This window comes from Panthera uncia, chromosome D2, assembly GCF_023721935.1.
Source record: "Panthera uncia isolate 11264 chromosome D2, Puncia_PCG_1.0, whole genome shotgun sequence".
Taxonomy (NCBI): domain Eukaryota; kingdom Metazoa; phylum Chordata; class Mammalia; order Carnivora; family Felidae; genus Panthera; species Panthera uncia.
Genome location: NC_064818.1, coordinates 84,284,667 through 84,301,175, shown reverse-complemented (window position 1 = coordinate 84,301,175; position 16,509 = coordinate 84,284,667). Strand labels below are relative to the sequence as shown.

Sequence of the window (16,509 nt, the reverse complement as noted above, 5' to 3'; positions counted from 1 at the left end):
CTGATCTCTGCGGCCCCTTGCTCAGCCGGGCGAGGCTCCCGGACTCGACGACCGTGGCCTCGTTTCCCAAACACGTCCGTTCTGATTCGCTGGGTGAGGTTTCTCGGACTCGATAACCTGTTTAAGGAACCAACTTGATTTCACCGGTTTTCTCTACCCTATTTTCTGTCTCATTGCTGCTCTTATTGTGTTATTTCCTTCTTTCTACTTGCACTGGGTTAATTTGTTCTTACTTTTAAAATTTCTTAAAGAAAGCTTTTAATGGTAAACCGTTCCCTCTAAGCCACTGCACACAAACCCTGAAGGTTCTGATACGTCTTTTGTATATTTTCTAACTTGCTCTGGGAAATCTCTTTGGCGCCTGGGATATTTACAAGTTTGTTGCTTGTTTCCAAACATTTGGGAATTTGCCAGATAACCGTTTCTGTTTACTTCTATTCTAAGGACTCTGTGGTCAGAGAACACACGTGCATGGTCTCGGCCAGATTTCCACACGCATGTGAGCATCCCCCGTGGACACGATCGGAGATACCTCCCCACCCCCCAGCCAGGGTGAGAGTGGCCAGAGCACGTGGACAGGCAGAGTCCTCAGAGAGGCGGCCCTCGGGATGGCCCGAACCCCGAGGGGCTGCTCTGCGCCCTTCCGGGAAAGTTCACGGCAAGTCTGTTCATCCAAGTCTCCTTGACCTTCATTTTGAAAGGCGTTCTTCGGGAAACATGATGGAAGCTAGCAGCCACCCTCCCCAGTCCACCCTCCGGCACGGGCCTTGACCACGCCTCACAGCATGGGACGAGCCTCTTCTGCGGCTGCCCTTCCCATCGGCGTCCCGCCAAGGGCAGCAGGGTCACGCTGGCGGGCAGCATCGGTCGGTGAGAGGCGCTGTCGAAGCCCATGCTTGCCGCGGCTCTGTCCTCCCAGCTGCCAGCGGCCGTGCACGTGTGCAAGCTCTGACGCTGGACGCGCAGCCCACGCGGTTATGTCCTCTTCAGGGACTGACGCCCTCGTCTGTACACAGGGCCCCTTGACCCCTGCCGCGCTCCTTGCCGTACAACTGGTTCTACGCACCCACACGTTTCGTCCAATTTTGAAAACTTTCAGCCAACTCTTTAGGTGCCTGCCGTCTCCTGCTCCCTCTCATCCTGGGGCTCCAGTTACGCGCACACCGGACCCCTGGACGCCCTACCCCACAGTGATGTCCCGGCAGTGCCTTCCGCATTTACTGTGAGTGCTTCCCACTGCCAGGGCTGCGAGTTCGGCTGCTGTCCCCTCCCCTCCGCGGTGCCCGGCCCTCCGCTCGCCCCAGACCAATGCAGCTTCCATCAGAGCTGCCGTGACTCCATCTGAACCAGTCCTGATGGGAGAAGCAGGAAGCAGGGTCCCAGCACAGGGAAGCGTGAGGGTCAAGAGAAGAGTGTTCTTCTGTCCAGGGCGGGCTGAGAGCCAGCGGCCCTTGGCCCAGGGCAGGAAGGCAGAGGGAGCACGGGGCTGCGGCGGCCTGCGTGTGGCGTGCCCGCGCCGGGATGTGGCCGACACAGGTGGCGCTGAGGCCACGTGTGAGTGTGGAGGGGGGCAGGGGTGCCCGAGGACAGCAGGCGCGGGGCACGGGGGATCCCGTGGGCACGTGACGGTGACCATCTCAGCCATGGAAGGTACCACCGAACTGGCACAGATACCCTGAATTCAGAGACCGCGAACAGACAGATGCCTTTCTAACCACAGGGCCATCTCCACCGCCGCTCCCTGAGCAGGACACGGCTCCCTGGCCCCACCTGCTCTCGGCACACCAGCACCCACCGCCCCATGCGACCAGCACGCAATGGCTGAGCGCCTGCTGCACACCAGGCTCCTGGCCACACGACAGCGGTGAGGTGAAGGACGCCGGGAACGGAAGCCGGAGGAAACTAAGCTAACAAGGCAGCTCTGAGCCCTCCCCAGAGATGGGGGTGAGATGCCTCAGTCGCTCAAACCAACAACCAGCGACTCAAAACCCATCTGATGTCTGCTCCTCCGAGAAGCCTCCGGCCTCCCCAGCACCTTGGACCCCCCACAGCCGCTGCACCCCAGCGGGGCCCCCTTTCTGGGCGTCCGCTGACCCCCAGACGAAGGACTGTCGCAGGACAGGCCAGGCCCCCGGGGTGGGCTGCTTGGGCCCACAGAGGGACTGGCCTCCGTCACTCGAGCTCTGGGGAGCAGATCCAGGGATGGGCTTAATCCCTCGCCTCTGTGAAGAGCCCCCCACCTGCGATCGCCATCCCACAGGCCACGGCCCGGGGCCGACTCCATGCAGCAGAAGGGCACGCACCGTGAAATGCTCCTGGGATTTGAAGTTCTCGTCCAGGTAGACGCGAGCCCTGTTGTACTCCTTCATGGCGTCACTTGACAACAGCTCTCTGGAAGGAAAACAGGGAGTTTCTTTGGTACAAAAGCCACCCAAAAAGTTGCTACCAGATCCAGGCTACTGGCTTGAACACCGTGTCGTACATCACCCCAAAAACGCCACCGAGCAGTGGTGGGAGGAAGGAAGGGCGGCAGAAACCAAAACCCACTGTGTGCAGGTAGAGTCGGGCCATGTCGTCCTCGGCGGCGGCCCCCCCCGACACCTGACAGATGCACAGGACCCAGAGGCCTCTCGGGGACAGAGATGTGGAGGTGGGGGGACACTGGAAGCTTGGCCAGGGCCGCACGCCGCAGCGGCACAACCCCAGACTCTGTGGGTTCTCCTGGCTGTTTGTGTCTTGTGCTAACAGAGAAGCAGGCCGGAGTCCACACGCCCCCGGGACCAAGGCAGGTCCCCCCACCAGGTGGAAAGCTGAGCATCAGCGGCCTGCCCCAGAGGCTTTACAACAGGAAGGAGGAAGGGTCTCCGAACACCCCTCGTCAGAGGGGCTTCCTGGTCACCTTCCTGCCTCGTTTCACAACCAGAAAAGGCTTAGGTGGGCACCCACGTGTCACCTCAGCACGTGTGGCTGGAAGGGAGCCACTGTGCACCCAGAGCCCCGAGAATGCACCAGAGCCACGCCGGGAAGCGAGGGGGGCCTCCCTGCTCACCTGCCGGCCCCCCGGCCGAGGGCCCCCCCACCCTCCCGCCAGCTCGGCAGCAGCAGGGAAGGGGGCACGTAACCATCTGACCAGCCAGCACGGGGGTCAGATGGAAGAGGGGTTCGGGCCCCAAGAAGCCAAATGGAAGAAGGGAAGAGGCTATGTGCCTCGGAGGGCTCACACCCCTCCCCCCCTGCAGCCTCCACCGTGTTCGCGGCAGGAAGCAAGGTGCAGGCACACACCACACGATGTTCGGAACGTCTGGCGTCACGCCAGAAATTAACTTAGCGTGCAGAGAAGCAAAAAAATACAACCTACAACCTGCAGAGACAGACCTGGATGGACAGAAGTCAGCCGAAAACACCCCTGAAGCAGGGGCTGTCCATGCAATCAAAGATTTCAAGGAAAGCACAAATATGAGGAAAAGCAAACGTGAAAACCACAAATTAAACTTCTCAGGTTGAAAACAGAACTCACCGGGTGGACCTAAGAGCAGGTTAAAACCTAAGAAAATAAATAAGGAAGAGATCCGTGACTACAACACACAGCAACAGAAATGACCCAAACTGAAGCAAAGAGCCTGGAAAATGTCGGAGGAAAAAGAGCTCAAGGGGCAGAGGGGCCCTGGGTGGTGACAGACAGGCCGACCCAGGAAAGCCGAGTCAGAGACCCAAGAGAAGGGAAGGACAAAAACAGGAAAGTGGTGAGCAAACTTTTCCCAAATATGATTAGAATTATAAACCCACTGAAAAAGCTCAAACACAAGGGAAATCAAACTAAAATACAACATAATCAAGTTGCTGCAGACCATCCGGGGAGACAAAATGCCACAGTCAGGGAAAAAAGACACATTATATACCGAAAATTAAGACGGGGACAATGGCTAAGGCCCGTCCTAAACAACAGGACACAGAAGACAAGGCGATGATGTCCTTTAAGTGCTAACAGAGAAGCGCGGGCAAGCCGCAGTCCCAGCTGCAACAACAACATCTTTCAAAAGTGAAGACAAAGGCTTTCCTCACACAAACAAAAGCGGAGAGAATTCGTCACCAGTGACTCGTGTTAAGATGGATGTCACAGAAGCTCTCAGGCTGAAGGAAGATGGTACCAGACAGAAACCGAGGCTTCGAGAGAGCGGGCAGAGCACAGAAAGCCATAGACAAAGTGGTCAAGATAAAGGGCACCTTCTCTCCCTTCTGATCTTTATAAAAGGTACCAGTTTAAAGCAAAAAATGGCAACATGGGTCACATATGGCAAGCAAGGGTAGGGGTAGAAAGAACGGGACAGCCTCCCTAGGACGCAGGGGTGATGGCAGAAGGGGCACACCTCGGGGGCGGGGCATGGGGCCCGGGTTAAGGGGCGGGGTGGACGCCCGGGGAGGCAGGGCCAGGGGCGGGACATAGAGGAGAGGCGGGGACATGGGGCGGGGAATGAGGGACGGGGGCAGGGGCACAGGGCTGGGCGCGGCTGGACAGGGGGGGCCTCCTTCCGCAAGCCTGCTGTGCACCAACAGGGCACCCCCGCTCTGGAAATGCCGCTCTCCCCCGCCAAGCTCCTTACGATAAGGGCGGGCTTTGGTCACCAAGGTGTGCCGCAGGTGTCTTTCCCAGGAGTAGCTAACCATTTACTTCCTTTACAGGGGTCTTTTGGTAAACAGTTAAGTTGTTTAACATTCGCATTTCACAATCCTTTCTTTTGTAGGTGACACTTTTTGCGTCTCTTGAAGTTAACTCCCTGCCCCAGAGCTACAGACAACACCCTGCAGTATTTTAGCCTCAGCATTATTAGAGTTTGGCCCTCTCCCTTTACTCAGTAACACAACTGAAACACTATCCTCCTGCGGGGAGGGGGGGGGACCCAGTGCCATTTTCTCACGCACACATGGCCTTGTGGCTCACAGCCAGTCCCCAGCTGCATTCAGTCCTTCCGCAGCTCTTGCCCGCCCTGCACCCCTCCCCCTGCCCTCACTGCTCCCCAAGGAGCCTGCAGCCGGGGGCAGGGGGGGGGGGCACGCCCACTCGGGCCTCTTCAGAATTATTTTGGCTACTTTTAGCTATTTAGCGGCATCCCCTTGCCCTTATGTTAACTTTAGTATTAGTTTAAGTGGTAAAAAATTTAAAACATTTTTTTAATTAAAATTGCCGTAAAATTGGATTATTTGGGGAAAATTTGATCATTCTTTTTAAAAAACGCCCTTTAGCAAATCGGCCCACAGTTTAACAACTGACACGTGGATGGCTTGTGTCCACCGTATCAGGGACCTCAAGCAGGACTGCGGCTGCTGACGGCGGCTGAAATCACCCTCAGAGCCCGGGCACCAGGCGCCAGGGCTCTGAGTGCAGACCCAGCACAGCGGCCCTCGATGACCCGCCTTGTTAGTCAGGGAGTGTCACCTCACACCCGGCTGGCGGGAGCAGTCACGATGCCCCGAGTCCACAGCAGGGGGACACGGAGGGCAGGCACAGTGGTGCCCAGTGCAGAGCGGGTGTCCTGGGCAGTGGGGCTGCGGGGCAGAGCAGAAGGAAGAAAGGCGCCCCAGGGGCTCCCGCTGCGACAGCCAGAGGCGGGCCCTGCTTCTCAGGACGCCAGGCTGAGCACACACTCCGCCCTCCGCTCGCTCGCTCCGCCCCCGCCCCCGCCCCGCCCCCATGCGTGCACTTCCCAGGTCTGTGCAGAGGCCTGTGGCTACTTCCTCCGGAACGATGGAGATGTCACCACCCACACGCGACTGGGGCTCCGTCCCCGTCTCACTGTGACAAACACAGATGTGAGCTGCTGGATGGAAACCAGCTGTCTGTCCGTCCATCCACAGCTGGCAGGCTGGCAGCCGTCACACCACAGGTGTGGCCTCCAGGACATGCAGATGGGACGCTCCACCTGGAGCCCAGGGCTGAAGTCTCCAAGCCCAAAGCACCACTGTCGCCCTGCAACTGCACACCCCCAGGAGCCACGCTGTCATTCTGTGGTCCTCTGCCAGGAGTCATGCTGTCACCCTGTAGTCCCCCCCCCCGGAACCACACTGTCACCCTGTGGTCCCATCACCAGGGGCCACACTGTCACCCTGTGGTCCCATTGCCAGGGGCCACACTGTCACCCTGTGGTCCCATCGCCAGGGGCCACACTGTCACCCTGTGGTCCCATCGCCAGGGGCCACACTGTCACCCTGTGGTCCCTCCCAGGAGTCACGCTGTCACCTTGTGGTTCCCTCCAGGGGCACGCTGTCACCCTGTGGTCCCATTGCCAGGGGCCACACTGTCACCCTGTGTCCCGCCCCCAGGGGCCACACTGTCACCCTGTGTCCCGCCCCCAGGAACCACACTGTCACCCTGTGGTCCCACCCCTGGGGCCACACTGTCACCCTGTGGTCCCTCCCAGGAGTCACACTCACCTTGTGGTTCTCTCCAGGCGCACACTGTCACCCTGTGTCCCGCCCCCAGGAACCACACTGTCACCCTGTGGTTCTCTCCAGGGGCCACACTGTCACCCTGTGGTCCCACCCCCAGGGGCCACACTGTCACTCTGTAGTCCCCCCCCCCCCCGGGAACCACACTGTCACCCTGTAGTCCCCCCCGCCCCGGGAGCCACACTGTCACCCTGTGCTCCCCACCAGGAGGCATACGGTCACACACTTGGGACAGGACTTCTCTCTTTGGAACACCAGCCCACCCAAGGAGCCTCACAAAGGTGGGGTCATGACCTGGGTTTCCAGAGACAGCCCCCTAGTGGCACCTCGCCCCAGGAGGGGGCAGCAGGGCGTGGCACACACCGCCAGGACTTACTTGACGAACTTGTCCACGTGTGACATGGAGGTCTCATAGTTCTTCCCTCCAAACTCCTGGCAGTGCAGGGCCATGAAGTGCGGCTTGTGCGTGTGCACGACCTGTGAAGGGAAGCGCAGGACAGGCCGTTAGTGGCTCCGTGGGTCCGTGCGGCCACCCTACGAGGAAGGTGGCTGCCGGGACCAAAGGCCCCACGTGCACGACCACGGCTTTGAACAGTCTCTAGGAGCCAAACCACCTTTGTGCAGCACTCATTTCAGCTTCCCACGTCTTCCCGATCCTCAGACACGATTCGGAATTTCTTAGAACCTTCCCCAATCACTGAGAGGAATTCCCCCAGCTGTAAAAAGTCAAACGTGTCAACTGCGGAGCATCCAAGTCCCACAAAAACAAACGAACCAGTTAGCGTCTCACTGCAGACACCTGGCTGCGTCCTCCACAGAGGATATGAGCCCAGCCAGCCCCACACGCTGTCGTGGGCACACGTGCCAGCACGGGGACACGCACACACCCCAGACCTGCCCGGGAGTGAGCAAAGCTGACTGCGCTCAGCGGGGGCCCAGGCTGCCTCGCACACAACGTGCACACGACTGCCTGACGACCCGACACAGCAGGTGCCCAGCACCCGTGTCACCGCAGGGACAGCTGCGGCACACGGTGGTCAGCAGCAGAGGTGGTGTGGCCACGGTGCCGCTGCCCCACTACAGCCGGGGGGGTCCCGGCACTGTCCCCAGGGCTGCCGCAAGCCGCGAACCCTCCCCACGCTACGGGTAAGTACTCCCAGTGACACGGATTGATGGCCGCAGAGACGCTCTCAGCAGTGTGGTCGCTGTCCAGAGGCTGTCCAGCCATCCCACGCCCCCACCCAGCACAGGGGTCCTGACAACCACCTCAGTCACAGCTTGGACCCTGATCTCGCCCCCTGCAGTAAACCGCACCAGGCATCTGGGCATGACCCACAGGTGGCTGAGCCTGTGTTGACCAGCACACGCTCGTGGAAAGGACAGGACACTCACTGGCCCCGCTCCCCTAGGGCACAGGGGACAGCACATCACTGCTGAGCTGATGAGGCATCCAGGCCACGACAGCTGGGGGCTGCGGCAGGGGCTCGTGGGACCAGAGGGTCGAGGGCAACAGGGCAGAGTGCAGGGGGGGTGTCCCCACGTCCTCAGCTGCCCGTCACGCTAACTGCACCTGGCCATGGTGGCCACGATGCTCTTTCTGGTCCTGCGCTCCTCCCCTCTCCCAGGCACTTGCCAGAAACCCTCATGATGACCTTCCCCATCCCCAAATACACCATCCCAGGGCAGGCCCCCCATTCAGTGCTCTGTCACCTGGAACCCAGCCTCAGGCACCGTTTCCTGCCCATGCCTGGCAGCCAGCGAGCCATCAGCGGCCTCAGAGGGACGGGCCGCTGTGTGCAGCCCCGATGGAAAGTGGCCACTTCTAGGAAGTGCCAGAGGGCTGGCCACGGACAGACAAGCTGGCCACGGAGAGCCAGGCCCGCAGGCCGTGCCCCATGAGACGAGTGACCTGACCACGGCCAGGAAGCGCCCCACGGCCACAGCGGCCCCTCACCGGGTGGCCGGCGTGCACGTGGCCCGCATGGAGATGTGAACACACGATCGGGAACTCGGGATGCGTTCTTAAAAAGGGACACAATTCTGACCAGGAAAAGCACGGACGGCGTGCGCGAAAAGCGTCAGTACCTGATGCCAGCTGTTTGAGCGAGCTGCTCCTTGCGTGCGTGTTGTTCTTGGAGAACCGGGCTACCACAAGCCCACTAGGGCGGCCCATCTGCCATTAAACACAGTCATGGAACACTCCCTCCCCTGACCCCACCCCTCAGTGCTCGGGGCTGGCGGGGACACGGGACGGGCCCTCGGGTGCTGCACACGAGGCCGGTGGCACAGGGAGACCCGTCCGGAAGGACGCCTCTCACGTGCACCGAACTCAGGAACGCCCAAGCGACCGGGAAGCCAACCCGCCCCACGGCCCGCTTGCAGATGCCCCACAGGGCACCTTTCGCGGCTTCTCCAGAGGACGGTGTGCCTCACCGAGGAAGAATGACCACGATACCAACCCTGGGAATACAGCCTGGCGGGCACCGGCGTAGGCTCCCCTAGGCACTCGGCGGGAAGGGGCAGCCCCGACCTCTTGGCCCCGGGGCCGCCCTGCACGGCGCACTTCCCCTTAGTGGCAGGCTCAAGCATCCTTCCCAAAGGGCCAGCCTGTCCGCACCAGCTGTGCCTGAAGCAACAGAGTTCTCCGTTCTCAGAGTTCTGACTGCGTCTGCCACTGTCCCTCGACACACAGCTCTATGTTTGCCGTGGCGTGCCCGCATGGCGGAAGGCTGGGTCGGGTCCCAGAACGCAGACGGGGGCCTCAGGGCTGGCCTGGACAAAAGGGTCCGACGGGGACCCCGGCAACCCAGCAGAGTGCTCAGCCTGGAGACAGCAGCCCCCACCTGGTCCCTATCACCCCGAACCCAAAAGGGGAGATGGCTGGAGGCGCCAGGGGCTCTGGACACGTCCCTCGGTGGGCACTTGCTCTGAAAGACACCCTTGGGACGGACTCAAGCAGCAGGCACTTCGGGGGGTGTCGAGTGAGAGCACAGAGGGCGTTCCTCTGGGCCCCGGCCCCTGCCAGTCTGCACCTTTGCCCGCAGCAGCCCCTGCCCTGCCAGCTCGAGCCTCTGTTGCAAGGACATGCCACGGGGTCGTGCCCTCTGAAGATCACGGTTAGCCAAGTCCTTGGCACAGACCCAGGGCTCTGACAAGGAAATGTGCCTTCCCTTCCTTTGAAACCCACAGGCCACCTCCCTCCAGAAGGCCTCACTCGCCAGCTGGGACAGAGGTTTTGAAAGGTGCCCGACACGGGGCAGTCCCCTCCCCAGCGCGGGCTGGACGAAGTGACGACCCAGAGTGGCCGAGGGGTGGGGGCGTGGAAGGCCACTGCCACCGCCCTGGCTGCTCCTCCCCCAGCCCCTCACCCTGGCCTGAGGACGCTCGCTCCCAAGGAGCCAGGACCGAGTCCCTGCCCCAGAAACCATCTGTCTGTCCATCTGTCCTCCCAACCATCCTCCTGCTCAAGCTGGGCCCTCCTCTCCCTAACCCTGCTGCTCTGGGCAGGGTCTGGCCACTTGACCTGCCTTCCCAGGGAGTCCCCTCTCTGCAGAAGCAGCCACCCTGCAGACGGTCCAGGCCCAGCACCTCTTCAAGGGGCCACGGCCTCAAATCCTCAGTCACCTCCTTATCCGGGAAACAGTCACGCTGTGGATGCGACGCGTCCAGAGGGCCCAGGTCCTGGTCCCTCTTCCTCACCATTGGGTGCCGCAGCCCCAAAGTCACAAGCGTGAGGGACATACAGGGGATGGGTGCATGGGGTCGGCGACACAGGCCCATGAGCAGACGCGGGCCTTCCGGCCTCTGTCACAGGACCTCTGAGCCTACCCTGGAGCTCCGCAGCCTGAAGCACGTGGCCGGCCACACCCGCTGTCTCTTGGCCTCCTGTTCTGCCACTTCCTTCAGGGTCCTCGACCCACATAGCCGCCCCTTAGTTTCCCGGGACCACACACCTGTCTCACTTCTCAAGGAGGTGCTGCCGGTCCAGAGCCCTGCCCCGTGTCCGGTCCCATGCCACGTGCCACGCCACGGCCCCGCCCCTTGCCCTGTCCCAAGCCTCAGGGCCTTGCCGCACAGCCCCGCCCATGCCCCGCCCCATGCCCCGCCCCACACCAGGGCCTTGCGGCACAGCCCCGCCCCCACCCTGCCCCCCACCTCAGGGCCCTGCCGCAGGCGCGGCCCCCACCCTGTCCCAGGCCTCAAGGGGCCCACCCCATGCCGGGTCCCGCAGCCACAGCACACACTAGGTGCTGTGGTTCACCTGGATTCAAGTTCCTGAACTGCCCTCAGGCACAACAGCCGCACCCTGACAGCTGCACTTCTAAGGAAGGAAAGACCTACATTCAATACATTTTGTGCAGAAAACAATGATTTTCCAAGTTAAATTTACCATATTTGAAACTAAATTTTAACTGATCATAAGTTTAAAAAAACAGCCAAATAAAGTGAGTGATATTTCTTTATCTGTGCGACGCCGCTGCCGACCTCCACGTGCTCAACGCAGCGACCCGAACGGCACGTTCTGGGCAGGAGCACGAGCGCGCTCTGACCGCAGGCGCCGCTCCACGTCTCTGCAGCCGGCACCCCACTTTCACCGCCAGGAAGGGTGAGACGAGGAGGACCAGGACTGAAGCCTCGGCGGGCACTCACCCGCGTGCGGTGGCCCCTCCACGTGGAGAAATGTGTGTCCGGGTCCTGAATGCACACTCAGCTGCCAACAAAAGGTCGCACTAGTCTACCCCAGGGCAGCCTGGACTCCCCCAAAACCCTCGCGTCCAACGGACACACACTTAGAGGCCGAGGGGGGCGCCCGATTGGCAGGTGGGGGGCGGCACCCGGGACACACCCGGCCCCGGACTCAGCCTCCTCACGGGGCACAGGGTGGGCTGGGGAGGCAGGGGCGAAGCGGGCGCCACAGCGGGGCTCATGCACAGACGCCCGCCAGGGTGACCACACACGGAGCAGCGTGGCCCCCCAGGAACCTGGCCCACCTGAGGACGGTCAGGGGTTCTCCGACTCGCCCCGCAGCCACTGCCTGGCTTCACACGGCGGCCCTCACCTCCACCCCAGCAGCTGCCCACGCCTCCAGAGGCAGCTCCTCTTGGAGACGGGCCCCGTGGTGTCACCAAGAAGGCCCCCCACACCCTGCGAGACTCTAGGCCCGCCTGCCCGGGAGGATTCCATGATACCTGCCCGGCCCCGGACACACAGGCCACACGTTAGGACTGGCCAGGCCCCCAGGTGCTGCCACCAACACAGGCTCTTGCAAATCCCAAAGCTACGCACAGAGAGCGCACACCGTCCCCGCCCTCAGGGGACATCACGCAGAAACGCGGCATAACAGATACAAGGTCACGTGTCATTGGAAAGCTGAGTTATTAAATGACAAGACCTTTACCACGCAAAGTGTCAGGAGACACATAACGGACAGTCACACGGGGAGCCCGGCGTGGATCCACAACACATGCTCCGCTGCCGTGGGCTGCGCCACGGCCGCACACAGGCTCCCCTACACAGACCGGAGACTAACGTGCAGCCACGTTGGCAGAGCTGGCGATGAGAGGCCTCGCCCGGCGCTCAGGTGCACGTGAGCCACCGCAGGACTCAGAGCAGGAGGAGCCTGACGGGCCACCTGGGCCGCAGGGTCGACTCCCGCACAGGAGCCGCCACACCCTCGACAGCACAAACCCGTCCAGGACACGCGGTTACTGCCTAAAATGGACGTTAACAAAATACGTCTGTGTCCGTGGCTTCGTGGGGACACGAAACAACCCACACGTTGGCCACCTTGGACTCCGGACTGCTCCTGCAAGTGGTGACTGCAGACACAAGGGAGCGTCTGCCCTGCCTCTGGCGCAACGGCCACGTCTCTGGAGAAGCGGACACCCCACCAGCAGAGCAGGGACAAATGACAGGGCTGGATCGGTGGCTGGACCACGAGGGCACTCGCTAAGTGGGAGGAGAGGGGCAGACACAGCACGGCCTCAGGGGCTGCACGGATGCGCGGTCCTGGCTCCTGGCGGCCAGCGCCCGGCAGCGTGTCCCACACTTGCAGCCGCTTGGGGGGGCCCAGCACGGGGCCGGGGTTCGGCCCGGAAGGCGGGGCTGAAAGGAGAGAGCACGCAGCAAGGAGGGGACCGCAGGGCGTGTGCCGCGGCAGGACAGACGCATCTGGACGGGACTTGTGGGGAAGAAAGGGGACAGAGAGGAGGAAGGCAGCCTTGAGCAGCTGGTGACGGAAGGGAAAGGAGGGCAGGGGGAATCGGGCTCGCAGACAGAAGAGTGCACATCCTTGGCACAGAGAAGACAGGCTCTCGTGGCTCAGGAGCCCAGACCTGCCTGCACTTTGCTGGGAGGACAGAAGGGGGCGCTGTCGGGCTGAGAATCCACACACCCCTCCCCAAGCCCCTGCAGATGGCTCGGGAGTCCACACTGCAACAGAATTAAAGACACTGAAACCACCATCTCAGAACAGGCAAAACACACGGAGTCGGAACGCTACACTAAACCAGAAATGGACCAGAAAGACAAAGCGAAGGAAATGACATTGACCTCTGGGAAGAAATGGGAAAAAAAAAAAAAAAAAAAGACAAAATCCTCACAGAAAAGATGAACCAACGACAAAGCAAACAAGGGAGGGTCTACTGACAAGACAAACCACAACGAAGGGGAGAGGGAAGGGGGGACGGGGAGAGGGGAGGGCAGAGGCAGGACGGCCACCAGGTCCTGCGGGAGAAAACATCCGATCAGAACTAATCTTTAAAATTATGATCCAAGGAAACTTCCCCTAAATAGAAAGAGACCTGAACTTACAACTCAGAAGGACTTACTGAGCATCTGAAGAAACTGGCCTGGAAAAATCCACCCAAGACGTACCCTGGCGGGACCACGAGGTCTCACAGGTGCACACACAGCCCCGCAGGCCTCCAGGACACAGACCCGTTAACCAAATCAAAGGAAACAGACCCACCAGACTGGTCAGAAGCAACGCGCAAACCAAGGCGGCGACGGAAGCACCTCTCTGAGAGCCTCAGTGACACAAAGTGTGAGCCGAGGACACACACACCCACACTAGTGTCCTTCAAGTGTCACAGGCACAGGAACACAGTTTCAACAGACAGAAACCTAGGCACTTCTGGGTCCACCGGCCCTTTTGAGGAATCCGCTGCAGCACGTGCAGGCGAACGATTTCCACAGAGAGGCCACGCCGTCTGCACGGCAACAGCTCCACTGTGCCGGTGTGGACAAGAACGCACACACGCACGGCGCACAAGAGCACACGGGCAAGCACCCGGATGGGACAGCCCTCGCAGAACCATCCAGGCGAAGGCTGCAGCGCTCGCCCGGGGAGCGGTCACTGCTGGGCCTCGGGAGTCTCCAGACAGACAGCGCACGGAGTGCACCGAGCGCAGGCAGCCAGTAAGAGAAAGCGCACACCGTCTGATTCCACGTGCACAGAGATCCGGAAAGCGCACGGTGATGGGCAGCGAGGGTGGCTGTGCTGGGCACAGGGACAGCGGGGCGGTCCCAGGCCGCCAGCAACCTCGTGAGCACGCGAGCTTCCGAGGGCGCACCAGCCTGCCGCTTCCGACACGCCAATTACATGCCAATTCCAACATGCCAATTCCACCCCCATAGCCTGACAGGGAATGTTACTTTCTTCTGCGACAGTGAGAGCCACTGCAGCACACACGGGAGACAAACTACACGGCCACGGCCACGGCCACGGGGAGCCTCTGAACACAGGCTGGCTGGTCAGCGATGTGATGAAATTATTAGTAATCTTCTCGGGTGTAATGACACGGTCTTTCCGAGACACGTGCTGTGACATTGATGAGTGACACAGCACAGCCTGGGTTTTGCGTCAGATGATTGGGGGGGGGGGGGGCGGGGGGGGGGACATAACTGAAACCAACCCGGCCGAGAGCTGGAAACGCTGAGGCGAAGCGGCACTGAGGGCCCTCGGACGACTCCCTCCGCTGCATCGTTCGCAGTCATCATAATAAAAGGTCTGCCCATCACATTCATTGGGTAACTCGGGGGGAGCAGGGCCAGAAACCCAAAGAGCGGCTCACCAGCCCACCGCCCAGGGCTCGTGCGCTCCAGCCCCCTGCTCCGAGCTGGGGGAGGGGGGGAACGTCCCACTGCACCCGTGTCAGGGTGACCTTCCCTGGTCTCTTAATGGCGGGCAAGGACACAGGTTCCCCCTCGACGTCCCACCCTGGAACTCAGCTAGAAGACCACTGCTGTCTGCCGGCTCTTGTCGGGGGTGGGGGCAGGTGCCCACGCTCAGACGCTAAATCCATCCAGTGTGCGGGCAATGGGGTCACTCAGAGGCACACGCACACAAACTGAGGACTTTGCTTGAAAACAAATTTAATTATGGCACATGATGAGACATGCACAATAGCTCATTAGAAAATGGTAATTTTGGTGACATACTATGGGAATTTTCACTGATAGAAAATATTTCCTTTGTAAGCGAGTGATGCTGTGGGGTGCTTTGTGAGGCAAACGTAAGCCTTCAGTGGTAGAGTCATGAATCGCTGTGGCATGGGAAGTCAGGCTGGACCATTCCAGAAAATGCCCCCCCCACCGCCCCATTGTGCACTCTTACCAAACCTCACCGAGTGACAGGCATTACTTCTGTTGCAGTGTCCTCCTCGCTTGACAAAAAACGCCCATGGTAGTTTCGGACACATCCCGAGAACCGCTGCCCTGGGGACGGACGTGTCTTCAAGGGTCTGAGCCACCGCTGCTCCGCCCGCTCTTCGGGCAGGTGCTAACACCTGGCTCTCTGGGGCAAAGCCCTGACTGGTCGGATGTGCCTGTTCCCACGGCCTAAGTGCCCTCCCCGTGGCCCACACTGAGCTGACGTGACGGTGCCGAACACGGGCTTTGGGAGATGCTCAGCGACACTTAACCTTCTATCCTCCTACAGACACAAAAATCCTGGATCCCGTTAGTAAAATGTAGCAAAATAACTCAGAAGTGGCGAGTGTGGGGCCTCTGTTATCTCTGGTTTCATCACCACTTACTCCATTACATGTTTCTAGAACCAGATTTTTAATAATGCATGTAACGGCCAACTTCCGGGTCCTGAGAGTAGTGGGCTCCCCACAGCTTGCCGGGGGTAGGGTGGCAGGGTGGGTGGTGGCATGGGCTCTCCAGGGAGCACACCTGCTTGCTTAGAGTCCTGCTCTGGGCTGCCTGAGCATCCACTTCCCGGAGAGCCTGCCTCTGGGGACAGTCACTGCGAGAGTCAGTGAGGATGCTGGGGTCGGCCCGCAGCACAAGCCGGACACAGAGGAAGCCCCTTAACTAGCGGAGTGAGTCTGACGCTGCTGCATGCGCCGTGGGCACGGAGACCGGCCACGGTGGTCGTGCCAGACAGAGCTTTGGGCCTTCCCGGCCCAACGGGAAGGAAGTCGGGACCTCAGGTGATCCTGGGCAGGGATTCCTTCAGGGCTGATGGCACAGACACCTTGAGGGTGCACAGGAAAAAACCCCTCACGTCACTTCTGGTTGGAAAGGCATCTCAGTACACAACACAGGGTGCAGGGAGGTGCGTGTAAGCAGCCGTAGGCCCCCGCCAGACCTGAGCCTTCACACAGCCGGTCACATCCTGCCGGACGGGGACACTGGCATACCTTCACCTGGGACAGCACACAAGTCTCTGCCCGAAGCGCATATTCACTTGACCAAAATTTGCCACACATAAAAAAAAAAAAAAAAAGAAAACTTATGATAAAAATACATGGGTTCTTTCATCAGAAGGATCAAGAAAAACATTTTAGAAAAGAGTGAATGAGAAATGTGGGCAACTGGGGCGCCTGGGTGGTTCGGTTGAGCGTCCGACTCTTGTTTTTGGCTCAGGTCATGATCCCAGGGTCATGGGCTCAAGGCTGTGTCTGGTTCTGCACTGAGTATGGAGCCTGATTTTCTCTTTCCCTCTCTCTGCCCCTCCCCCACTCACATAGGCATGCACTTGAAAGAAGGAAGGAAGGAAGGAAAGGAAGGAAGGAAGGAAGGAAGGAAGGAAGGAAGGAAGGGAAGGAAGGAAGG

General features: G+C 60.3%; 1 protein-coding gene across 6 annotated transcripts in view; it reads right to left on the bottom strand.

Annotated features, from left to right (window-relative positions):
• Positions 1-16,509, bottom strand: part of INPP5A (inositol polyphosphate-5-phosphatase A) — a 170,658-nt gene that overhangs the window by 101,680 nt on the left and 52,469 nt on the right. For 3 of the 6 annotated variants that reach the window (XR_007460864.1, XM_049645921.1, XM_049645919.1), the window contains exons 3-4: positions 6,821-6,921; positions 2,241-2,391 (exon numbers count right to left, since the gene is read on the bottom strand). Coding sequence is in view for 5 of the 6 variants with exons in the window: in XM_049645921.1 (XP_049501878.1) it covers positions 2,241-2,391; positions 6,821-6,921 (252 nt within the window). In the remaining variant the exon portion in view is untranslated. The remainder of the gene's footprint in view (positions 1-2,240; positions 2,392-6,820; positions 6,922-16,509) is intronic. The other 3 variants (XM_049645923.1, XM_049645920.1, XM_049645922.1) reach the window with 1 other exon arrangement.